Source organism: Dipodomys spectabilis, unplaced genomic scaffold (genome assembly GCF_019054845.1).
Source record: "Dipodomys spectabilis isolate Male_0828 unplaced genomic scaffold, ASM1905484v1 ptg000108l, whole genome shotgun sequence".
NCBI lineage: Eukaryota > Metazoa > Chordata > Mammalia > Rodentia > Heteromyidae > Dipodomys > Dipodomys spectabilis.
Window position 1 is genome coordinate 16,740,646 of NW_024870785.1, and position 27,454 is coordinate 16,768,099.

General features: G+C 36.0%; 1 protein-coding gene across 2 annotated transcripts in view; it reads right to left on the reverse strand.

The window, feature by feature from the left end:
- Positions 1-27,454, reverse strand: part of Vps13c (vacuolar protein sorting 13 homolog C) — a 148,504-nt gene that overhangs the window by 45,823 nt on the left and 75,227 nt on the right. For both annotated transcript variants that reach the window (XM_042687770.1, XM_042687771.1), the window contains exons 41-55: positions 26,192-26,308; positions 24,143-24,246; positions 23,564-23,731; positions 21,185-21,489; positions 19,950-20,097; positions 16,049-16,199; positions 13,431-13,540; positions 11,756-11,925; positions 9,340-9,587; positions 7,648-7,877; positions 5,859-5,951; positions 3,293-3,658; positions 2,452-2,538; positions 1,046-1,195; positions 623-887 (exon numbers count right to left, since the gene is read on the reverse strand). In XM_042687770.1, coding sequence (XP_042543704.1) covers positions 623-887; positions 1,046-1,195; positions 2,452-2,538; positions 3,293-3,658; positions 5,859-5,951; positions 7,648-7,877; positions 9,340-9,587; positions 11,756-11,925; positions 13,431-13,540; positions 16,049-16,199; positions 19,950-20,097; positions 21,185-21,489; positions 23,564-23,731; positions 24,143-24,246; positions 26,192-26,308 — 2,712 coding nt within the window. The remainder of the gene's footprint in view (positions 1-622; positions 888-1,045; positions 1,196-2,451; positions 2,539-3,292; positions 3,659-5,858; positions 5,952-7,647; positions 7,878-9,339; positions 9,588-11,755; positions 11,926-13,430; positions 13,541-16,048; positions 16,200-19,949; positions 20,098-21,184; positions 21,490-23,563; positions 23,732-24,142; positions 24,247-26,191; positions 26,309-27,454) is intronic.

A 27,454-nucleotide genomic window follows, 5' to 3' on the forward strand; every position in this document is an offset into this window, starting at 1 on the left:
CTCTCTTCGATGAGCTCTTTTCCTTTTTGAAGTATACTATGTATTGTACAACTCAAAGAAATAGAAATAATCTAGTTTTTTCAGGTATTTCTTACAAATTAATCAAGTTTAATCCTTTCAAGTTTCGAAGAACATTAAGACAAAGGTTTATCAATTATTTATTCCAAGTCTTTAGCAATATTGTCTTCCAGTGAATAGTGGCTCTTGTCTGTAATCCCAGCTACTCAGTAGGTAGAGATTAGAAGGACTGAGGCTCAAGGCTAGCCTATACAAAAACTCAGTGAGACTCTCAATCATTAAGCTGAGAGTGGAAGCACATGCCTGTCATCAAATGGGTCCATAGGTAGGAAGAAGTCATCTAAAGCTGCCTCTAGACAAAAACTTGAGATCCAACCTGAAATATAACATAAAGCTAAAAGGGCTGGAGATGTGGCTCAAGTGGTAGAGCACCTGCCTACCAATTATTAGTCCCTGAGTTCAAATTCAAGATGCCCTTTCTCCCTCCACAAAAGAAATATTGTTTGCCAATATATCTGTATCTGCAGTAATTTTTTTCAAAATACTTTATTAAAACTCAGCCTACAACAATTCCTAAGATGCCCTTAAGATAGAAGCATCATACCAAAGGTGAAAGTGAAGAAGGAGCTTTCTTGACGGCTCAGTGTGGACAGCTTTCCTTGCTGTGAAGGTTCCGCACAGGCATATTCCAGCTCCAAATCATGACCAATGTCCACTGTGTAAACATCCCTTTTCTCAGAGGAGCCCATTACCCTGAGGTTACCATTGGGCTGCACTGTAATGGGAATACCTATAGCATTTTTTACTGTAAAAGGAGCTCTGTCTTTTAACGCGTAGTCAAAAGTAGAAGCGGCACCCTCTGAAAAACCCTGCAAAGGAACATATCGACATCATCAAAGTTTTCCAGTGTACTTTCCAGTGTACCATGACCACATTTTTAGAAACTCGCTTTTATGATTCCAAAAAAATTCCACACATTTCATTCTTAAATTCAACTTGAAATATTTCAAATAAGAATCAAGCATACTTTTGCTAAATTGTTGAAAACATTAAGACAACTTTTGGATATTGTTATATTCATTGTATCTCCTGAAGAAATGTGAATTGCCACTTGTGGCTCAGGAATAAAATCATCTCCTGGCATCAAACTTTTATCCTGGATAGGGTTCTTCTTGACCTGTAAAGATAAATAACACAGAAAATTCAAGTCATCAACCAATTAATAAGATTTTTAAACTCAGTAGTATTGAATTCTCTTAAATATGTTTCACATAAGTATCCTTAAAAGTCTCATTTTCAAACCTATTCTGAAGTTGCTTTAACATACTGAGATCAGCAATTTTTATCTTAGTGTGGATTGCCTGCATGGGAAAAGGAACACAATATCTTATCTCTTGTGCACACCTTAGAGCTCTTGAGTTGATTAACAATCAACACTGACCCTGAAGTGAGCCTAAATTATTACTTATTATAGGTATAATCTAGAAACAATAAATAGTACAATCAACTTTCAACTAGCATCTGATTTAATCTGGTGCAATCCCAGTTAGGTTTGTTTTCTAAAAGCACTATTTTTCAGTATAAATAGCCTTATTGGGTTGCAATAGTAAAGGAGGAAATATATGAGCTTTCCATCATGGGATAGCATGTATACACCAAATCACTTCACCTTCAAAAGGTTCTAACAGCATTTGAAATCTTTGTAAAATAATCCTGAGGATGTAGAGAGGTAGGCCAGAAACATTTCCACTTCAGAAAAGGAACTGGGACACAATTTAGGTGAGTTCTCCTCTTTTATCAAAAGATCTGCTACATCAGTATGTGACTCCTTATAATGCTGTCACAATCTAATAATAGGGAACAGTCATTCCTGTTAATCTGGAAAACATGCTTTGGTAACTATCCCAAGTGCTCTCAAGAAATATCATAAACAGTAGAAAAGAGTTCATGAACTAGAATAGCAATTCTCAAGATTCTTTTGTCTCACTGAGTATCTTAACTCTGTATTATGTTGACTTTTATCTATCAATATAAACTATATTAGAAATGAAAACTGAGAAATATTTCAATATTCATTTTTAAATGTTATATTCTAATAGAAATAAATTTTAAAGAAAAATAGCTAAAAAATATAGTGAAAGGCATTTACTAATCTAACATCGGCAGATGGAGTCTCATTTCTGCTCTATTACTACATCTGTTGCAATATTCCATTTGTGTGGCTCCTGAAAAACCCTATTGTATGTTCATGAAAAATATGAATGCAAAATATATAAAAAGTATCAACATTAGTATGGAAAGTTATTTTTAACCACATGAGCCTTCTGAAAGGTCTTTAAGGATCCTACATGAAATCTTGAAAATCATTATATTAAAATGTATTAGTGAATGTAGTGTCACTCTGTACAAAGTTGTTCTATAAGCTTTCCTTACATCAAGCCTTAAATTCCACTGTCTCTTCCCTTCTACTCTCTCAATCAGCGGCTCCCAGACAGCATAGATCTCATTGTAATAGTGAACCTGAAAAGGCACAAAATTTAGTCAGTCAGTCCTTTACTCGAATTATATAACTACACCCAACAGACAAAAAAGATTAATGTTTTATGTATACATATATATATATATCAGTTGCCATTTTTAAAACTGAGAACACTATATATATGTATATATAGACACACATATGTATTTGTATATCTACATATATATAGATAGATAAGTGGTGTATTTCTCTTTATTCTCACTTGGTAGCCATTAATTACTTAGCAACAATTTCCTTAAAAATTCTCATACATCAGCCAGGTACCAGCGGCTAATCAGGGGACTAAGATCTGAGGATTGCAGTTCAAAGTCAGCCTAGCCAGGAAAGTCTGTGAGACGCTTATCTACAATTTTTTAAAAAGCTGGAAGTAGAGCTGTGGGTCAATAGGTAGAGCTCTTACCTCAATTGAAAAAAGCTTAGGGGCAGTGTCAGGCCCTGAATTCAAGACCTAATACCAGAATTAAAAAAAAAAAATCTCACACATCAACAAACTAAATGTAGAGTACATTACGTATTCATATAAATACTTGTAGCCATGCAAAAGCAACAAAAGTTCTTATCTTAATTTTACACATGTACTTTTGTTTTTAAGTCTGAGACCAGAATTCGAACTCAGTACCTGACATTGTCTCCCACTGGCTGTTCATCTGCCAGCTGAGCCATACTTCCAACCAACCCCACTGTGCTTGTACTTTCAAGAAGTTGGCTCTGGAATACTAAGTGATATGGTCATACCTGCAGTGACATGTCAGCAGCAGCATTCATCAAGGAAGTCCAGTTCTTAATATTTCCTGAAAATTTAGACTCTGCCAATAATAAAGGCACAGTTCGATGCCCAAGTCCACACTCTAAGGTAACTTGAATGGACTCCACAGAAACTGCACAATTTTCTTCTATCATTGGATGCTCAATGTCTCTGAAATGTTCTGTTACTTCTGTTGCCACATCAACACCAAGAAACCAAGAGTTATAATCATTAATAGATCTGATGCTCCAAAGATTTTCCATTTCTTCAGACGTCTCTTTTGATTCATCTTCTTTTGCTTTTGGTGACATAGCAGCCATAATTGTCATCACAGTATTAAGAATTATGGGTGAAATCTTTAAAAAGGGAAGCAGAAAAATACTGTCTTTCCCAGATGAAAATTAATAAATATGCAATAAAGAAGTTTAAAAGTAAATTTAAATATATTAGGTTGGGAACTTAATTCTTTGCTTAAAATCTTTAGCAACTTCCCAGAACTGTCAGGATAACATTCAAACTCTCTTTGGTTTGGTGCATAAATCTCTCTATGAGCTTGCCCTTATGAAACCAACTAGAGTAACCCAAAGGTTGAGAAATAACAAGGCCAAGTAATTCAAAAGGATTCTTCTACTGTTCACTTTTACAATATTTATTTATCTAATATGCTAAAAGATGCATTTACATCAGTGAAAAGAGTCTCCATCTGGCACTTTCCTAATTCACGTCAACTGTCATCTACAATGAATGCTCCCAGTCCCACTAATCTCTCACACATCCACCTAACCATGTAAGACCAGCCTCCAACTTCTTAAGGAACTTTTTCACCCCTCTGCCTTTATCATACTATCAGTTGTGTGGATAAACCTATCTAACCTCCACTGACTTTTCAAACTCAGTTCAAAAAGACCTACAAAAAGAGAGCATTTCCTAAAGTCCTGGGCTGACATAGGGCCCTTTGCCATGCTCCCAATAGCACCTTACACAGACCCGAGCACTGACAGCTGTATTACTGATTTACTTCCTTCTCCCACATGGGCCCTAGAGTTGTTCAGTGGCAGGGATCATTTATTTATAATGCCTTTTACAGATTTTTTTATACATAGTAAGAGCTGAAAAATTATTTACTAAATTATAAAATGTACTTCAAGTACTTCATCTAATTCACACAAATTCAGAGTTGTCTTCCTTTATTATTCTGCATTTTTGAGAAAATAATCTATTAGAAAAAATTTAAGGCAACCCACTGATTTTTTTTTCAATTGAGAAAAAACTTTTCATTTCCATGATACCTGAAATAAAATTAGGTTAAGCTTTAGTTCAATTCCTACTGGCCACTAACCTATACAAATAAAGCTATTGGGGCTGGGAAGGTGGCTCAGTGGTAGAGCGCTTGCCTTGCATGCATGAGGCCCTGGGTTCGATTCCTCAGCACCACATAAGCAAAAAGAAAAAAGCCAGAAGTGGCGCTGTGGCTCAAATGGTAGAGTGCTAGCCTTGAGCTGAAGAGCTCAGGAACAGCACCCAGGCCCAGAGTTCAGGCCCCACGACCCCACCCAAAAAAACCCCCAAAAAACAAATAAAGTTATTACCATTACTGGTATAAATCATCACATTTTTCATCCTTGAGATAGAAAGAAAAAGTGAACTTCATAAAGTGTTCTATATTGTCCATTTCTAGCTGAAAATGGTCATGTTTTCAATAATATAAATGTGGCCAGGTGAAGAAGAACATGCCTATAACAACCCCAGCTATGTGATGTGTAGGTCTAGGTACCTAGGAATCATGGTCAGAGGCCAGTTCAGTTAAAAAGTGCTAGGTACTCTAAAGAAGACTGTGAGTGTGGATCATGTAGTAAAGCACTTGCTTAATAAGTATAACAAGTTCAAACCATAGTACTATCACCAAAAAATACCTGAAGGCCACTAAAGACTAGAGATCATTTTTTCAATACTTTAAGGGTGAGATTAAAAAAGGAAATTCCCTATTATTTCTAATATGTGTCTGCCATTACAGATATTTTGATAAGTAGAATAATCAAATTATTAATTTGGGCCAAATTATGAATAAATAAAGGCCAAAAAGGATTTATTGCATAAAAGCAATTGCAACTTCACCTCTCCAGCCTCTCCTTTCTCCTTTTTCTTCCCATCCTATGTCTTCTCTCTCCCTTCCAGCTCAAGCTCCCCAACTATACAAGAAACTGAGAAAACTACCCCAATCACTTATACATAATAAGTAGTCTCTTACAGAAGATAAAAATAAATACTTGCATTAAAACTAACATATTTTAATAAAACTTAGTGAATTATTCTTGAAGTGGGCAAAGGGCTAGGGAGACAAATAGAGGGAGTGAGCTTGATTCGCATACAATGGATGTGTGTATGGGAATATCATTGTGAAATCTCCATTACACAACTAGCATATGCTAATAAAGTCTTTAAAGGTGTATGTTAATGTTGGAAATACTTTAATGATTGAATATGTGACTAGCATAATGCTGGAGTTATGGGAGGAAACAAAAGAATTTACACTCAACAGAAGTAACAGGCACTGACCTTAATTATAAATTCTTTAACCATAATATTTATGTTTTGTTTTCCTGAGGCCCATGTACATTTTTCCATAAATAACGAGCAGGGCTGTAAGACCTAGGAACAAATAAAAGTGAAGTTCACAATTCCTTAACAATACATCCATTAAGTATATAGTGTGTACTTAAAAGAGCTATGTGTTATTTGATCAGAATTTTTAACATTTATAGTCTACTAATAAAGCAAAATAGCAAAATAAATTAATACGAATCTCTTATGAGGTTGTCTTCTGCACTAGGATAAGTCAAAGGACTCTAACCAGATCTGGTAAATTAATTCACTTCATATTCATAGGTACTACTGATGGACATTTACAATCAAAACTCTATAAAGTTTTCCTTCAACTGAAATAACTTTTAAGTGACATTTTGAAAATACAGTATCAACATACCTATAAAAATTAACTAATGATAATATTAAGGTAGGTAAATAAGCAGTTTATCTTGAATAAACAGGGAATCTTGAATACCATAAAAGATACCTTTCAAACCTTTACAATAATGAAGCCTATATTCTTATGTATCACTAAAGAAATAAAATAACCTTTCCTGTGAACTAAATGGGGTATGAAGTATAGAATAACTATCATTTATAAAAATTAGGAGATGGTTTCAATGGAGTGACTACTATAAGCTTTCTGTGACATGTCAAAAGATCTGTCAGACTATTTCAGACCAGAACTGCAGTGCTATATGCAAACCACTAGGTGTATAAATATTTTAAATTTAAAATAACCCTGTAGGTTAGTCAAATAATGACTCTCTTAAAAAATTATCATTTTAACATTAAAAACTAAGTGGTATGGTAATTAGCTAAAATCATATTTTCAATAATAATGTGAAAATGTAATTGAAATTGACTTTAATAATGGAAAATACCATTGCTTTTGTTTGCACAACTCCACCTGAAATTTTCCATTCCAGACCTAAATATTTATTCACACACCCACTGGGTATAATACAGTGAACAATGTGGTAGAATAAATTCAAATAATATTTAACAGAAGATTGTCTATTAAAAAGAAAACTAGCAGGGCACTGGTAGCTCATGCCTGTAATCCTACTCAAGTAGGCTGATATCTGAGGATCAATGCTCCAAGCCAGCCCCAGTAGGAATGTAATGAGACTCTTTTTTTTTTTTGGTAGGTTGTGGGGCCTGAACTCTGGGACTGGGCACTGTCCCTCAGCTCTTCAGCTCAAGGCTAGTGCTCTACCACTTGAGCCTCAGCACCACTTCGGGTTTTTTCTGCTTATTTGATGCTGAGAATCGAACCCAGGGCCTCATGCATGCAAGGCAAGCACTCTATCGCTGAGCCACCTTCCGAGCCCCCATTAGTGAGACTCATCTCCAATCAACCAGCTGAAATCAGAAGTGGAGCTGGGTGGGGCTCAATGTGGTAGAATGATAGCCTTCAGCAAAAAGGCTCAGGGACAGCACCCCCTGAGTTCAAACCCCAGGACAGACAGACAGAAAGAAAGAAAAAAACAAGAAGAAAGGAAGGAAGGAAGGAAGGAAGGAAGGAAGGGAGGGAGGGAGGGAGGGAGGGAGGGAGGGAAAGCGAGAACGAGTCTGGAGGCAATCCCTAGTTCTGTCACTAGCAGCCATGTCTAAGTCACTTAACATCACTGGAACCAAAATCTATCAAATTTGCAGTAAATGATCTCTCAAGTGCTGCAGAACTCTCATACTCTATGATTCTATGAATCAACCATTTCTGCCAGTCTTCAAGAGCAGGATCCAAGGTGATTCTTACTGTGGTAATGTTGTTGCCTCTCTTTTCTCTGAGAAAAGGGCAAGCGAGCACTTTCAGGTCTCTCACAGAAGCTTCCATGATCTGCTCAAGTTTGGACGTTGACAGAGAGAGGTTACACTGAAAGGAAGCTGTCAGAGCTGGGGCATCGGCCTTTGTCAGGTTGGCAACAAACACCACTTCTGGATCTATGATCATGGCCTTCAAAGTCATATTTGGCCTCACAGAATCATCTGAAGAAACAAAAACAAGGACCAGAAAAGGTTTAAAGAAAATCTTCACTTGACTATATGTTATCTACAAATTGTTCTCAATATTTTTCTCTAATGTCTATCATGAAATTAATATTAATACCTGGCTGATTAATACTAATAATGCAATGATGGTTTACCCAATGCTAACTGTATAATAAAATACAGTCTGAATCCTGTCCTAAAAAGACAATTTCCGCTTGGGTCTATCAGAAATAATCTTTTTTTGAAGTTCTTTTGGTTGAAATCATGTACAAAGATGAGGACAAATTACCTACCCAGTGTGAACCTATATACATACACGAGGACATATTATCCAATATTGCAAAGGAAAAAGGAGAAAAATAGATGGAAAAATACCAGGAAGAGGCAAAGAGACTCTGAAGAAAACAGATACACAAATTTACTAGTTTAACCTAAAAAACCATAGTCAGTATCATAAAGTCTGTGGTATAAACAAATCTGTTATATAAATGAATGCACAGCTATCAGATAGGACTATTTAAGAAATATTTTAAAAAATGTAAAAATGATATTCTCATCTTGCCAATAAATACCTGCTTCCCAATTTTTCTGGCTTTTGTGTTGGAAAAAATAATGCCTGACCTTAAAAACACCATTTTAACAAAGAAAATTACTAATCTACTTGGGAGTGAAGAAATGAAAATAGCTTTAGCACACACCTAGTCCAAAAAAGGTGATAAGCCAGGCAGTAGTGACTCATGGCATAATCCTAGCTACTCAGGAGGCTGAGATCTGAGGATCGTAGGTTAAAGCCAGCCTGGATAGGAAAGTCCACGAGATTCTTATGTCCAATAACCCCCCAAAAGCCAAAATGAGAGCTATGGCGCAAGTGGTAGAACAGTATGAAGAAAAGCTCAGGGACAGCATCCATGCCCTGAGTTCAACCTCAAGACCAGCACAAAACAAAACAAAATAGGTGACTAAATACTGTCCCAGATTAACTCCGTGTTTCCGTGTTTCTAGATGAATAAAAAGTTTGAATGGCGCAGTCAGGAGCAGAACAGACTTCCCTGGTCTCTAGTCTAATATATTTCTATCATACATCTCTCTTTAAAATGTTTGCTATGGCCAAGCGCTAGTGGCTCATTTCTTAAATCCTAGCTACTCAAGAGGCTGAGATCTGAGGACAGCTGTTCAAAGCCAGCTTGGGCAGAAAAGTAAGTCTATGATATTCTTATCTCTAATTAACCATAGAAAACTGGAAGTGGAGCTGTGGCTCACAGTGGTAGAGTGCTACCTTTAGCAAGAAAGCTCAAGGACAGCAAAAACAACAAAAAGTTTTCTTATTAAAATTTTTACATGGAATACTTTTACATCTAAAAGCCTAATTTTACTTTCTCATTTTTCACTTATCTTTTCCTATCTGCCATTTTTGTTGAGATACACAAGTTGTTATCTACTACAGGTAAATTTGGCTAACCTTTCTCTATCTTTGCTTTTCCAGGTGCCGTCTGTCTTGATGGGATCTGTATTTCTTTTGCCATATTTTCTGGACTCTGAGGCATAGCTTTGATGAAGAAATCTGCCACAGTCACCAGAAACTCCACACTGGCACATACATACAGCTTGTCAAGAACAGCATTAATTTGACTTCCATTTCTGTCTTGCTTGTAACTTATATCAATCATAGAACGGTTGTTATCTTGGTCATCCTTCTTGTCAATCATCCTGAAAACATATATACTATTCATTAGCTTACTCCTACTAAAATAACAAAAATCATGAAAATGTTCCTACACATTAATAGTCTATCTTTCACCTTTCCATTTTTAATCTGCATAGAAAATAGGACAAAGTAACTGAATTCTAATTACTCAATTAGAAAAATCAAGACACAGTCAACTAATTTCCAAACTAAGATACATGTAATTAAGCAATAACAGAATTTTACAATTACAACACAATACTAGAGAAACAAATGATTATTAGAAATGAATTTGGACAATTAGCAAATCATACGAATATGGAATCACAGAATGTAAGATAACCTCCTTATTTTATTATATGCAACTTTGCTGAAGGACATTGTGTTCAAACATCATCCCATATAATTTGATTATAAAAGTATTCAAAGCAGCACAAATCAGCAGGTATTTATCAGTGTCAATAATGGTAGTTGCTATCTTCCTGGGAAAATCAGGCTTCCAAACAGATAATGACATTTATCACCCTTGGTGAGGAAGCTCTGAATATAAAATTTGCAAACAGAAAAACTAGTTCCATGACAGCATACTCTACTCTCCTGGTTTATTTATTCTTAGACACAGAGCTCAGCAGAACCCAGTAAATATTCAATGGAATCCAAGTTCAAGTGGAAATAGAGTTTCTGCCTAAAAATGAAGACATTTTGTTTTATTATATGAAAAAGGGATACAAAGATCATTAGGCTACTGAAGTTACAGATATCAATGTTCCTACATATATTATATGTATCTTCACATAGTAATTTTCTGAATGGATTAATAATATGATTATGCTATGGATTCTATTTCTGTTAAAACCAAAGAAATTTAGCAAGGGGGTAGGGTGGGTGGAGAGTTAAGTGGGAGAAAATGAGGGAGGGTGTAAAAGTGTTTAAAAATAAATGTATTCCTTACCTTATTTATGTAACAGTAACCCCACTGTTTATCACATTTACAATAAAGATATTAAAAAAAAAATCTGAGGGAATGGCTCAACTAATAGAATACCTGCCTAGCAAGTATGAGGCTCTGAGTGCTTAGAATCACTAAAAAAAGAAAGAACAAACAATAAACCTTTATTTCCAAAGGAAAGCTGTTATGCTCAGGCTTAAACATTTTATAACATTTACCAGTGAAGCAAATTGAGCCTGGATTTTCAGTTGTCCAAAACTTTTAAACTTCAAATCAAGTTTAAAAAATACTTCTTAAAACCACAATCTAAGAAAATCAATGGACTCAAAATATTTATCATTTTTTTTTATTGGGAAAACACCGTAAAGAGGGGTTCCAATTACATGAGCAAGGTAATGAGTACATTTCTTATCAAGCATTGTTGCCTCCTTCTTTGTCTCCCCTTCCAATCCCTTCCCATGTCCCCCACCTTTGTTTATCATTTATAAGTTCTGAAAGGACTATTGTTCTTAATTTACTGCTGTAGATAAAGCATGAGCCAGGAATCAGTATCTAAAGAAAAGCAAAACAAATCCTCCCCTGGTGATTCAGAGGAATAAGGAATGTGAGTGAACAGTGACCTAATCCAACTCCAGGATCCTTTTCAAATATACCAGGAAAACTAGATATGTACAACACATAAGAGGTACCTTAGTTTTGCTTTTATGTAATATAAAGAATAAAATGTTTTTAATGTTCAAAAAGAGAAATTTAGCAGAACTCTTTCAAAGACATGGATAAAATGAACACAACAAAAAAAGATCCATAATCTTAAGGATTTGTTTAAAACAAAGATCCTACCTAATACTGGAGACAATATGAAAAATATTGTCAACATATCATCCATGTGGATTTAATTACTAAAACACTTACATCATCTTAGTTCTCATTTTTAAGATGGCACTCCAGTTTATCAGTAAACTTCCCTTAAATTTAAATGTGAAATCAGCTGAATCTGAGATTACCACTACTTCTCAATAAATCAGGAAATATGACCAAGAACAGAGACCTCCTCTGATGACACTAAGCAGAGGAATGCCAGAGAACAGTGTTAGATGTTTAATAAAGATATTAAAAAAATATCTGAAGGAATGGTTCAACTAATAGAATACCTGCCTAGCAAGTATGAGGCTCTCAGTGCTTAGAACCGTTAAAAAAAGAAAGAACAAACAATAAACCACAGCAAATTCAGATCTGACAAACCTTGATGTTGCTCTCTCAATTCCTTCTCTGAGATCATCAAGGGTGCATGTTTTAAGTTTCAGACTGACATCCAATGAGCCATCCTTGAACATCTTCCCTGAAGAGGCCATCAAGTGTAGCGTGAGCTCACCAAGACGGAAACTGTCATTATGAAATGAAAGTGTGGACTCCTATGGTACATTTTATAAACAAAAGAATTATCTTTAAATATAACCCTATAGTTACTTTTAAATATACTTCTCATTCAGAGCCTACATGCAAATCAATCTCATGAATATTAGATGAAGACTAAAATATATAAAAAGTAATACACGTCTGTTAGTATATAGAAAGGCACACTAATAAATACATACATGCATATATTCAATAATGATTAATGTGTAAAAAGTAATCTGATATGTAGTTTGATGCAAATAAGATCATCAGTAAACACTTAAGTGTTTCCTAATACAGTTACTGATATACACCATTTGGAGCCAATGAATGTTGTTGTTGTTTTTGTTGTTTTTCCTGTAAGGAAAAGCTCACATATTCAACAGAATAGGAAGCTGAAAGTAGTTTCATGAGACTCATTAAAGACACTGAACTTTCCTTCTGGGAAACCATTAGATGATGAAATAATGAAATTGATTATTTAATCTAATTATTCACTAATCTTAGCAAAATAAATAGTGTATTTAACTGTTTCTTGTCTGTAAGGTTATTTTCTTATGTTTTTGTGAAGAATAAACATTAGAAACTTGGGCAGTCCATCACACAATGGCAGATATTAGCAAAAGGCTCAATAGTATCAATGTAGGAATATTCTAATTTTTAAGAAAGCAAAATATAAATTTGCATATAAAATAAACATTAACATACATACTACTTGCAAATAAATTATATGACATGTAGTATGAATATTAACATGGCATGACAAAAATATTAAATATTATATTAAAAAATAGCATTCCAAAATACCACTGACACATTATTTAGCTCTATATTCATCAATATGGTAATAAACCTTTTATTTTCAATTCTTTATCTGGGTATTCTTCATATAAATGTAACATTTATTCAATAGAAACCTAATTCATGCTTATATACCATGGATTATCATGCATTTAAAAATCATCATCTAGGGGCTGGGAAGGTGGCTAAGTGGTAGAGTGCTTGCCTTGCATGCACGAGGCTGCATGCACGAGGCCCTGGGTTCAATTCCTCAGCACCATATAAGCAGAAAAAGCTGGAAGTGGTTCTGTGGCTCAAGTGGTAGAGCACTATCCTTGAGCTGAAGAGCTGAGGGACAGTGACTAGGTCCAGAGTTCAGACCCCACAACCAACCAAAACAAACAAAAAAAATCTGAAGCTCCAAAGCCACCATTCAATTATTTCTTTTAAATAGTTATAGTTACCAGCATAATAAGCTGAACATATAATCAGTCACACACATATAAAATTTCTCTATTAGCAATAAATTAAAATGTGTTTTGGTGCTAAGGTTACTTGAAAAAAAATCCTAAATAATTTTGTTAACATAGTAAGATCAGAAAACCAGAATTGGAACCACGTACATTTTGCAAAACAAATAGAAATTTGTAGATCTATGAAAATTTTAAATAAATATTTACATCAAAAAGTACCAACTAAAACTGTTAAGGATTTATGTCTAGTTACAGAAATTTCTACATACCTGATTGATATCATTGTTGTAAAGGATGACAGAAAGGGATTCAAAATGAAAGTCAAATTGAAGAGTGATGTTCTGGTCCACCGAGGGCTCAGAGTTTGTCATATCTTGTTCTGATGTTTCAAACATGAACATAAAAATCACAAGCTAAAAGTAGGCAAATTATTTTATGTATATTTTAAGCTGGAACAATAATTACTCTGAATTGTTATCATATCTTCTATATTTTAAAATAAATCATATTATCACACAACAAAAGTGGTAATGATTACAGATATTTATTATAGGGCAAACTGGAAGAGTAAGAGACAGTTAAAAAAGAGGTCTTACAGACAATATCAAGATAACTTCTTAAAAACTTCCTCTGAGTAGCTAGTAATCCTAGCTTCTCAGGAAACTAAGAACTGAGGATCAAGGTTCAAAGCCAGCCCAGGCCAGAAAATCCATGAGACTGTTATCTCCAATGAACTACCAAAACAAAAAGCTGAAAATGAAGCTGTGGTTTAAGTGGTAGTGCACTAATCTTGAGCTAAAAAAGCTCAGAGACAGTGCCTGGGCCCTTAGTTCAAGCCCTAGGCCTACAACCCACCCCACCCCCACCCCCCAAAAAAGTTCTTCTGAAATAAGACTGATTATTATAGTTTATAAGTATCAAGGAATTTTATTTAAATCGTTCTCAAGGAATTTTATTTAAATCGTTCTCAAGGAATTGTGGAACTAAGGCACAAAAACATCATACACATTGTTTTACAGTAAAAGATCTTCTGGTGTACTTCCCATTAGTTTTAATTAACTTTTATACAATTTATCAACTTTATAAGAATAAAAGTCAATATAGGAAAGTCAGAGATCAAATATGATAGATGGAGGAGACTTTGGAATTGTGAGGTAAAAGGGACTTCAAAATAGGACAGTCTTTTCTCTCATCTTTACATAGGCAAGAGACAAAATAATCATGCTATCACTCTTACAAAGAAATTGTATAATCCTCTGGGAGATTACCTCTACTTTGTGGCTAATCTATAGAAAACTCTTGTCTTCTAAATTAGTAAAAAAAAAAAAAAAGCCTACATAATCTTAACATTGTAGAGCTTCTCCAACTTGGAAAACCTTAAATTTATTTTTCTACTTTTTCTTTTTTGTCGGTCATGGGGCTTGAACTCTGGGCCTGGGCGCTGTCCCTCAGCTCTTCAGCTCAAGGCTAGTGCTCTACCACTTAAGCCACAGCACCACTTCTGGTTTTCTGAGTGGTTTATTGAAGAGACTCATGGTCTTTCCTGCCAGGGCTGGCTTCAAACTGCGATCCTCAGATCTCAGCCCCTGAGTAGCCAGTATTACAGGCATGAGGCAACCGGCACCTGGCCCATTCTCTACTTTTTCTAAAAATAATTTATATTCTAATCCTCATCATGGTAGCTCACATCTAACCTCAAATTTTCCAAAATGCAACAATGGACATATAGTGGACATATAGTGACACAAATCTGATCACAGCTGATCAGATTATGTCTCTGCACAGTGCCAGTCTGACTTTAACAGCCTAGATATCTAGCATTTGTATACATGGCAGCAAGAGGCCTAACCTAAAAGATGTTGACATGATCAAGCTTATGCGACCTCCACTTCTATACTTACCAGAAACCTTACCACACACATGATGGCAGTCATTTCTTCGTGTAATTTTAAAACAGATCTGGCCTAATTACAGGAACAATAGTCTAGCCACTGGCAGTTTTACCAATTGAGCTGGTGGTCTGAGATTATAAATTTAGCCTCGGACCAGTTATTCTGAAGACAAGGGCCATTTTACCTCTTATTAGTCATAAGTCTAATAAGCTACTTTCTAATTAAACATCTGCTATTCATATAAATGACCTTAAACAATACAAAACCAGATATGGTGTTACACAGCTATAATCCAATACTTGGGAATATGAGGTATAAGGACTTCAAGTTTGAGAAGAGGCTTTTTGAGACCATGTCTCAAAAAAATAAAGAAAAAAAAATAAAAAAAGAAGTGAAATTATATTTTATATATTAAGATGAACCTTATGTTTTAGAAAAATTATCATTTAACAAAGGCTGAATTTAAAAGGTTCAGTTCTCTAAAACACTTCAGTTTTAATCATGTGAAAAACTCCCTGATGTACCTCACTACCACATTCTCTGACAAAGCTAGGTAAATAAAGTTGTTAGTATGAAAAGCACACCTTCTTTTCTCATGGCTTAATCATCACGCTCCAGTCTTTTTCTCTCTGAACTGAATTATTTTAGATCGTAACATCCTGTTTGTGCTTTCTTTTTCTCTCAAACAAAACCACTTAGTGCATGGGGAATTCAGCAAATTCAGCTTTCACAAGTCAAGGGTAAACATGCATCATTTGGCAAGAACAAATGATCATCCCCATGTCCTGGACATGTCCCTGTGCCAGTTCCAAAAGGCAACCACAACTCCAGCCCTATTCCCAGTCCAAGCTCCAGCTGAATACACATAGTAAACAGTATATTATTGAGGCTTTTCATACCACATTATGCTGGACTAAAGTAAATACAAATATGACACTGACATATAAACATAAAAATTTTTAACAATTAACACAAAAAGCTTCATCAGTTTCTACCTTTGAGACAGTCAGGTCCACTGGGAATATCTCTTCTTACTCTTACAGCCTCCTGTGCAGATTGTGTAGGACTTGTCTGTGAAGAAGCCTCTCCAAGATTTTCCAGCAAAATTTTCATTAAAACTGATAAGTCATCTTCACTGAGAGCAACCTAGAAACAGCCAGTGACATTAACATTAAGTAATAAAGGCCCTAAATATTGTAATTATGTCTTCATTTATAGTTTCTTCAATTAAGTGGGTTTTTTTCTTCTTAATGGTGGTTTTTCTGGTTTTTGAACTCAGGGCCCTGTATTTGTTAGGCAGGTGTTCTACCACTGAGCCATGCTTTTAGCCCTTTGCGCTGACTATTTTGGAGCTGGGGTCTCCCTTCCTGTCCTGGACAAAGACCTGTCCATTTCAGCCTTTCCATCAGAGCTGGGATGACAAGTGGAATGCATCACACCAAACTCATATTTTTCTGCCCAGGCTGGGCTCAAACCACAGTCCTCCTTAGCATTCCAAGTAGCTAGGATTACGAGTACGTGCTACTTTGGCCCAGCTCATTTATTGTTTTTGTGGGGGCTGGGGAGTGGAAGATGGGTGAATGAGGGAAGAACAGGCAATGGGGGCCACAAATGTCAGTTATGAGTCATTTTTTTTCTTGTGTGTGAACAAACTTTGCCTCCATCCACAGCCCAGTTTCTGCCTCTGGGATCTAAGCAGTCTTCCTGCCATCCTGTTTCTGGACCTGAGCTTCACTCCTCTTCTCTGTCCCAACTCCATCTTGCATCTGTTCTTGCCCAGCACCAGCTTCTCCTACTTTACTTTCCTCCCAACTCAATGGGGGAAAAGTACTGTTCAGAGTCTGGTCTCTACCCATTGGTAAAAAGATATTGCTCTTTCCCTCTATTCTCACTACACTTGTGTGTGGTCATACATAAGACATTTGTTTAAGTTACCCAAAAATAACATGTCATAGAATAAAGAGTAACAAATGCATCTACAGTGTATTTTTAAGCCAATACACATATTAGGATGGCAGTATCTTGTCCGTATTTTGCCTTTATAAGAGGCTATGTATAATAAAAAGACAAAAAGGTAAAGGTTTGAGTCAGGCAGATCAGTATCTGCTCTACTACTTTCAAGCTGTGCTGTGGCCCAAGTGTTGCAGCTTCTTCAATTCAAGCCCTTTTTTAGCTTTAAAACAGAAATTATAGTGCTTTCTCAGAGGGCTTCAGATCAGCATGAAGCAATTGCAACAAATACAGCTAGAATCAGCACTTTATCTGATTTATAAGTCTCTTATCTTTGACTTTAGTAAATTTCCCCTATAAACCTCGTTGCCCAAAAACTTGTTGTAAGCACTTGTACATAAATTCACAGAAACATGCATGCATGTACCTTCTTCTATGAATGCCATAACCTGTGTCCTCCAAATTAGGTCCCTATAGTCAGGGAAATCTAATCCCGTTTAAATGAAAGTAAGGAAATAGCTCGCACAAAAGAATAGTCAGACACTTCTTGTCTCAACCCATAGTCCTCAGATAACAGATGTACATTAACTCCTTAGCATTTCCTTGGAGATCCATTACCATTTGTGATAGGTGAACAGCAGCAAACATCACCACCTCTAGTTTGATGTGGAAAAAAACCAGCAACTCTATCATATATTACCCTTCAGTAAGACTAAAGGACAATTTTGGGAGATGACCCCACAGTTCTTTAAGAATTGCCAAACTGATCTGGAAACAGCTTACAGGTGTCATCTTCCCTGACATTTCTTAGCTCTAGCCTTGATTTAGCCTATGACCAGAAACAGAGCACTTAAAGAGACCTACATCACTGATAAATAAGGCAGAAGAAACAACTATGCTGTCAAAGAAACGATACCAGCCAGGAAATGGTGGCTCACACCTGTAATCCTAACTATTCAGGAGGCTGAGATATTAGGATCAGAGTTCAAAGCCAGCCAGGGAAGAAAAGTCCATGAGACTGTATCTCCAACAAACTACTCAGAAAAGCCAGAAGTGGTACTGTGGCTCAAGTGGTAGAGTATTAGCCTTGAGTACAAAGAGGCTCAGGAACCCCTAAGCCCATGACCAGGGAAGGGGAAGGGGAAGGGGAAGGGGAAGGGGAAGGGGAAGGGGAAGGGGGGGGAGGAGGAGGAGGAGGAGGAGGAGGAGGAGGAGGAGGAGGAGGAGGAGGAGGAGGAGGAGGAGGAGGGGGAGGGGGAGGGGGGGGAGGAGGAGGAGGAAGAGGAGGAGGAGGAGGAGGAGGAGGAGGAGGAGGGGGAAGGCGAAGGCGAAGGCGAAGACAAAAAGAAATGATGCCAACAATGTTATAATCCTCCCCTGCTTGCTTACCATTCAGTGCTCTCATACCTCTAGGTTGTTATAATTCCTTCACATCTTTCCCTTTAAAGAGCTGATTCCATATCCCTTCTTTCATCTTCAGATACTATCCTAATTTTATAATTACTATGAATACTTTCCATTTCTTATTGCCCTGTGTGTGAGTGTAGCAGTGCCTAGCTTGTGGCAAAATTTCATATAATATGCAATTATAGTTACCATGTTGCAATGTATTTGGAGTGAGGGGAGTGCTGGTCATGGGGCTTGAACTCAGGGCCTGGACACTGTCCTGGGGCTTTTTTGTTCAAAGCTAGCACACTTTGAGCCATAGCTCTACTTCTGGTTTTTAGATGATTAACCAGACATATGATTCTCATGGCTTTTTCTGCCTGGACTGGCTTTGAACATTGATCCTCAGATCTCAGCCTACTGAGTAGCAAGGATTACAAGCATAAGCCACCAGCCTCCAGCTGCAATTTACATTTTATGTTCAAGACAGATTCGTGTGCTTTTCTTTATGTACTTTATAATGTCCATGTATTGATCTATCATTTTATCCTCATTCTCTTCAGACAGACATTTAGTTTTAATTCTGCTTTGTAATTATACAATTACTGAACAGGACAAATATTAGTCCCCTTTGCAGGAAAGAAAGAGAGAAGATAAGCCAGGCTCTGGCAGCTCTAATCCTAGCTACTCAGGGGGCTGAGATCTGAGGATCATGGTTTGAAACCAGCCCAGGCAGAAAAGTCCCTATGAGACTCTTATCTTCAAATAACCACTGAAAAGCCAGAAATGGAGCTGCGGCTCAAATAGTACCCAGATCCTGAATTCAAGCCCTGTGACCAATGGAGGGGGAGAGAGAGAGAAAGGGAGAGAGGGAGAGAGAGGGGAGAGAGGGGGGAGGGAGGGAGGGAGGGAGGGAGAGAGAGAGAAGGCATCTGTATAACTCTAGAACTAAAATGATGCCATGGATACCCTGAACAGACATAATTTGATAATTCCTTCTTATATAACACCCAATATCTTTCATTTCCACAGCAAGCTTTGATTTTAATTTTTTTCCTAGTAGAATTTTGCTCTTCTGACTCTTCCCATTTTAGAACAAAACCAGCTCTAAAATGATCACAAATAAATTTCAAAATAAAACTAAGCAACTCAATTGCTATTTCTTTAGTCTCTCCTTTGTAACCCAATCTTGCTGTTTGGCATCAACAGCTGTGTACACACACACACACTTCCTACATTCCAAGACTACCAGACACACACACACACACACACACACACACACACACACACTTCCTACATTCCAAGACTACCAGTCTCACCCTCTCCAGTGAGCTGATACATAGCCTTCTGACTACATCATCATAAGCACTGCTACCCTTACATGCTTCACAAGTTAGTATCTAACTATAATGAAAAATAAAGACAGTATGGGAAATAAGAGCTTCTTCACATGCAGTTAACAAAACTTCCTTTTTTACTATACTATATCATCATAACTGCATTCTGATGAAAGTGAAAGCCTACCTTATAAATGTCATGCACTTAATAACAAACACATACCTGCATAGGTTTTAGTTTTCCTGTTATCTCCATCCCTGGAAGTTGCATATACCATGTTGCTGATAAATTTCGTTGAATGGACAAAAGCATGTTGACTGGCTTTAAAATTTCAATGTCAGGCTGTGACAAGTCATTCTGCAAAATAGTTCTGAATGAAAAACAAGAAATTATTATATATCTATATAACTTTCATTTTAAAATGAGGACTACAATATTTTCTAAGTTTTCTAAACACAACAGTTGTTATCAAAATTCTTTAAAAAATTTTTTCTTTTCACAAATAAATTCAAATCAGGATAAATTTCATAGGCAGATGCATATAAATCATAGTCTATTATATAGGATTTTTATATGATTTCAAAGACACGCTGGCATAAAGTCTGACTACTGTATTATTTACTATCTTGCACTAAGATGGTTTGACGTTGAAACAGAAATTGAACAATGTCATATAAATACCAATCTTTCTAAAGATGGAGAACAAGAAAATTATTGTATACCTAATCCTTCACATCTTATCTCTCCAAAGTCAAGAAGGCAAAACATATCAAATTTTAAAAAGTTAAATAAATATGTAGCTATGGTCAATTCTAGCTTGGTTTGCAAACAACCATTTGCACAACCAAATATTCACTCTTGCCATTCAATAAAGCCAACATTTTACATTTGAATTTCAGATTCTTCTAGATACCTCACTGAAAATTCCCAAACGTGACAAACTTTGAGAATGAGGTATCTTAAATTTAATTATAATTTAGAAAGTTTTCTTCCACCAAAGGAAAGGAATTAAGTATGTTGGAAGTTTAAAAAGATATAAATGAGAATTAAATAAATTTAGTATTATGGAGTAAGCTACTGTTTTATTGAAATGCAGTCTACATGGATCAGGATGGTGCCAAGATTATGACCTCAGGTGACTGTCTCATCTCAGCTTTCTAAGCAGCTTAGACTATAGGCAGAGACCACCATGCCTGGATAGTAAATTTTAAGTTTCTTCATAGAATGGAAAAAGAATCATATTGTAAACTGAGTAAGACAGAATTCAGATTCTGGATTCTGGATCTAGAATCCAGTACACTATCATAATCATTGACTAAAAAAATAAAGTCAATGGTCAATGTTTCACAATTAGAATAAATAAATAGTAAGAATTACCAGAAGATTTGATCCTGGGAAAAAATTCTAAGAAAATCGTATTTCTAATAAATAAGCACAATTAGATTGCATGTCTATACCTGGATAGCTTTAACTGCGTGAGTTGAATATTCATTTTGTCAATGACTGGGGGAAGAGAATAATCCTCTATAGGAACCAAGTTAAAGTTATTTGCAACTCTGATTAAACCCAGATCTGCTATAACAGCATTAGCTGACACTGAAGACTGAGGAATGATAATCACAGGTGCTTTCAAATGAATGTCCATCAAGAGACGGGAACTCTTCTGAGCCAAGTCCTTCATGCTAGAAGCAGCTCTTTCTGCAGCCTGGGCTGTGGCTGCACTCAAAGCTTCTTTGGCAGCTTGGAAATTGTTGAGGAAGTTCTGTTGGAAGAGATTTGATAGTCAAAGCACGACCCAAACAGAGGACTGATTTTCAAAAGGAAAAATGTCAAAAAGTATTTACTATAAAAAGAAAAGCTGCTGGGCGCCAGTGGCTCATGCCTATAATCCTAGCTACTCAGGAGGCTGACATCTGTGGCTGGCAGTTCAAAGCCAGCCAAAGCAAGAAAGTCCATGAGACTCTTATCTCCAATGAACCACCAGAAAAAACAAAAGTGGTGCTGTGGCTCATGTGGCAGTGCTAGCCTTGAGCTGAAGAGGTCAGGGACAGTGCCCAGGCCCAGAGTTCAAGTCCTACTAACAACAAGAAAAAAAAGAAGGAAGGAAGGAAGGAAGGAAGGAAGGGAGGGAGGGAGGGAGGGAGGGAGGGAGGGAGGGAGGGAGGGAGGGAAAAAAGATAATAGGTAATAAAGAAATATTTTTATGACTGTATATGTGAACAAAAGTAAAGTCTGAAACAATGTACTCTGAGCTAACAATAGCTATCCCTAGGAAGCTCTTCAACTTTCATTTATAATTTTCATAATTGTTTAATTTTTATGACAAGTTTTAACAGCTCTTTTTATATCTTATTTATCAGTAAACATTGGTCATTTAAAAAAGGAATGGAGAAAAACACTTTCTCTAATGTGAACTCCAATGTGAGCCTCAGGTCACAGTAACAAAGTTCACCTAGCAACGAAGTTTCTAGCAGCTTATTACTGAAGATTTACTTTCTTTCTTTTTTTTTTTTTTTTTTTTTTTCGGTCGTGGGGCTTGAACTCTGGGCCTGGGCGCTGTCCCTCAGCTCTTCAGCTCAAGGCGAGCGCTCTACCACTTGAGCTACAGCGCCACTTCCGGTTTTCTGGTGGTTTATTGGAGATAGGAGTCTCACGGTCTCTCTTGCCCGGGCTGGCTTTGAACCGCGATCCTCAGATACCAGCCTCCTGAGTAGCTAGGATTACAGGCGTGAGCCACCAGCACCCGGCAAGATTTACTTTCTTAAATGTACCAGGAACAAATAAAGATAATTGTCCATGATCCTGAAATCATTAACAAGACTCAAGACGTCTCTATTTATGGTAGGATGTATTTATCCCAATTTCAACTAAAAACAGTATTGTTCCCTTTAATAAAGCAATGATTATTCTCAGAATATTCTTAATGTTCAACCATTAGTAATATAAAAATCATTTCATCTCTTTCCCCTCCCCTCTCCCAAATTTCTTCCTAGGAAAGTGTTTAATAATGGTAGAGTAAGAAATTTGTGACTAGTAAAGCTTTGGTTAGCACCCCCGCCAAGAGGCACAGGCAAATTTATATTTAACCCATGACACTTACATTGTCACAGTAAAAGAATTTCAACCTTTCTGACCACAAACATAAACAAAAGCTTTAAGTTTCAATCTATGTACTTCAATTATCTGATGTCCTTTCTTAAAACATTCTTTTAACTAAAAATACCCTTAAGAGCATTATAAGGAATATGTAACACTAAAACACCCTGAACTAAAAAGCACTTTTAAAGTTACCTATGAAAATGTTAGAAAATGATAGTGAGTACATTTTAAAAATTATTGAAAACTCATTTGTTCAACCATCTTTAAAAAAAATTCCTTAACTCTAAACATTCTATTCAGCATTTTGGTGTTTATCACACAGTCCTATGTTACAATTTGGATCTTCAATGTCCCCTTCGGTGATACCACTGATGGCAGTGGAGCTTTTAGCGTGGGGCCCAGCAGAAGTGAAAATCCCAGGTGGCATGTTGTTGATGGGAATACTGGAACCTTTGCTCGCAGGAAATCATAGGTAAGCAGCTGTACTCTACTCTACTACATGCACTCGGGCATGATATGCTGCCTCAACACAGCCCAAGAAGCAACCATGAGACTGACCATGGATTAAAATGTACAAAACCTAGAGTCAAAGAAATCTTTCCTCCTTTCTTTTGAATTATTTATCTCAATGATCAAAGACTAGCATACCCTATTAGTGATGATTTTGACTATTTAGGACAGGTGTAGAGACAAAACACTTAGGTCTCAATGATAAATACACATAAAAACAAACTTACCAAAAGAGACATGAAGAATTTATGCACATAAACAATCTGAATACAACCCACTTTGAGGCTAAGCTTGCCATCCACTTTAGACATATCAGCATAGGCCTTGCCTTCTGTAGCATTGGGATAGAGAGTCATCTGGAATCTGAAAACTTCATCTCCCAAAATAGAGACAGCCTACAAATATGAGATAACCAGTCATTACATCAAAGAGCTTTGGGGTCCTACTACTGAATCATAAATTGTTTCCTTATCACAGAAACCTAAATATATGCAAAAACAACACATAAATTAAGCCTTAAGTATTATATTTTACTTGAAAACAACTTTTTCCCATTTTTATAAAGGTCACTTTATTAGTGGAAGTATCTATCGATATCGATCACCAACCTGTTCAAAAGTAGCATTAACTGTCATCCTTCCTACTCATATAAAATGTTCAACAAGTGAAAGATGGGTACACACACACACACACACACACACACACACACACACACACACACACACACGTGTATACAAAACAAATGATAATGGAATCTCAAATCCTAAGGAAAAATACACTTCAATACAGAAATGTATTTTTATCACCTTTTTGTGAATAGACAGCAAGTCAGCATTCTTAACTATGATATTCTGAAGTCTAGCAAACATATCCGTCTGCTTTGACTTCACAGAAACAGAGGCATTCATTCCTATGGGAGAAACAAAATGAATAAACTTTTCATTTCATGTGACTTAAGTTCAATAGTAAGTACCAATATGGACACACAATTCACTAAGAAACATACTACCAACAGAATCAACTTCCAGGTATAAGGCCACCAAAAAAAGTTGTATACACATCTCATAAATAAAAGCTGTGGAAATTATAAAATAATTACCCCAGTTTCAAAAAGAAATAATGACATTTTTCTAAAAACAACACCCTATGTATATGACCAGATCAGAAATGATTTACTTGAGAAGATTTAATATTTTAGAAACCATCACACTAACATGTATTATTATTAAAACTGTTGCTTCATTTTTTGAGAAATTATTTCTATAATAAACTATCTAGAATATATTCTTTTGAAATATGTCATTCTTTTTTTCCCCCATTTCCCCCATTGAAATATGTCATTCTTATCATTTCTAAAGTCACAGTGGTCTCTAAAGCTGCTCCTGCTTACAGAATGCCTGCAGCTAAGACCCTGTAATGAGCCCAAACCATTACTACGTCACATGAAACATACACAGTATTTGTTGGGTGATGCTGACTTTGTCCCATTTTAAAACACTATGTGCCAGGCATAAATGTAAATGCTTAAATCAACTTACTCCTCACAACAATCCATGATAATTATTACTATCTCCATTTCACAGGCCGGGGGACTAAGGCATACAAAGGTTACTTTGGTCATAGCCACTATTAGTCAGGGTTTGAACCTTTGCAGGCTCTCCTAATCACCCCATAATGAAACATTCTGCTTCATCCTTATATCAAGCTGATGATTGAAAAGGCTTATGAAATGTCTCTTAGAAACTCATTTTCTTGTGATCTATATGCACAAATACAAGGGAAACAAGAGTAAAGACACTTTTTAACTCTGAGATGTTACTATGATATTCATTCCTCACTTTGAAGTTTCTTGCATTATTCTGACAATGCAATCGCAGTATTATCAGCCAGAGGCTTCATAAAGGCAAGAAGCATATGGCAAGCCCTCAAGCTCTAGCAGGGGGCAGAGACTGCAATAGGACTTAGGTCTACAAGAAGTCTGAGATAATCTTGTTTCTCTCCTGTTAAACCTCAATTCAGCTCACATACATGAAGAAACTGGAGGACAGGACCCTATGTTACTAGTCAGATGGGGACTAAAGGCCTGCTTGCCTTCAGAATTCACAAGACCCTGCACAAGTCATCACCCTTCTCTGGGTTTCAGATTTCTCATCTGCCAAGTGGAGGAATGATGAACCTGGGTGATGACTTCATAGGAGGCAATGAGATCCAAGGGATGAAAGGAAGGTGCAGAAACTCAGTAGGATCTGGCCACAGGGTGAGTCAGGACAGCACCAATGGCAAAGAGACACTCTCCTAAGGTATAATCTAATTTTTTTCTCCTCTCCTTTCCTCCACCTCTCCTATAGTGCTAACGTGTGAACTCAGGACCCAGTGCATGCTCTATTATTTAAACTGTCATGAGCATATTTTGCTTCTAGTTGTTTGGTAGTTTGTTTTGGCCCCCAAAGTCTGAAGCTTTTGCCTAGAGACCAACTTCAGGCTGTATTCATGTTACCTATATTTCCCATACAGATAAGATTATACACATGAACCATCCACCCAACTTGTTGGTTGAGACAGTGTCTTGCTACTTCTTTGCCCAGGCTGGCCTTCCTATTTCAACCACAAAATAGCAGGGATGGTAAGTATGAGCCATCTTGCCCAGGCCATATTCTGTAATTTTTAAACATATAAGGAATGTCTCATCAGTAATGAATCATAACAAATTTATTTCTACTATTCCAAAATATTTTTTACAAAGCTTGCCAGAGCTTTCCATATAAGATGACTCGTAAGAAATTCATCATGTCATTTTTCCTGCATGTTTACATAAATACAAAAATAAAGATCTACACCAAAGAATCACTACTTACCATGTACTTTAATATCTGCTATGTTACACTTCTGGTCACAAACAAAGACATTAAATGCATTTAATTCAGCTGTGACCTTTAAATCAAATATATCCTCTTTAGAAACGGTGCTAGATGCTGAAAAGTAATAGAACCTTTATGATTACCAAGGTACAAACATGATACAATACAGAAATCATCTTAAATTCACTCAGTAAATACTGTGAAGAACCAAAAAGGTCTATAATATATCGTAAATATGAATTATAGATCATTTTTTAAATTTCAGTCGACAAACACTAGCAAATTTCCCTTTACATTAAGAATAATGACAAGTGTTCATATATCTTGATGTACTACTTATTACATAGAAATTTTCCTATATACATTAAGAGTGTTTTTTTCCTCTGGAAAAAAACTAGAATTATTAACTAGAATTAACTAGAATTATTGAATCTTATTGGCTCCAAATTTTTATTCTGAAAACTTTATCATATATTAGATCAAGGAATAATGAATAAAACATTGAAATGTTGATGTTCATTTATTAAAATTTACTATGGTCATGATTCTTACATGAAATTTAACTGTAGAATTAATTTTATTTCACAAGAGTACATGGTATAGGTCCATAAATCATTCTAAAATAAGTTCAGTAAAAAAAAAAAAGTGAACATAAAGGGCTAAGTTTAAAGACACAAAAGTATGAGTGTCAGAACTGCAGTAGAAAAATGGACTCTATTAATCTACTTATTAATAAATCCTTATTAATAAATCTAGGAAATCTTTTCCTACAAAGCCATCTTACCTACCAGAAACATACCACATTCCTATAAAAGTGCAAGAGCACTTGCATCATTAGTTCTTAATCCTCAATATGATGACCAGTTGTTTTCCATGAATCTAATTAGCATAAGCAAGCCATAAAGACCAATAATACAGCAAAGTCAGAAGAATGTTTCTTCGGTTTAACATTAATTTAGTTTAGTGTGCATTTCAACATTGCTATTTTATTTTTTAACTCTATTATGTATATATTTTTTAAAGTATTTGAAAGAATATGATCTCTAAAGATCTTAATTGCCAAGCACACTGAAGACAAAGTAAGTCTTTTAGTCTGCCTTGTAACAAAATAATCGCTCTGTTCCATGGTTTCAAAAAATCAGAACCTATGTCTGATATAATAATACAGCAATTTTACACTTAAGACATTAGTAATACACATATAATGAAAGATAGTAATCATCTGAAAATTAAATTACTAGACATTAGATATTTGCGATA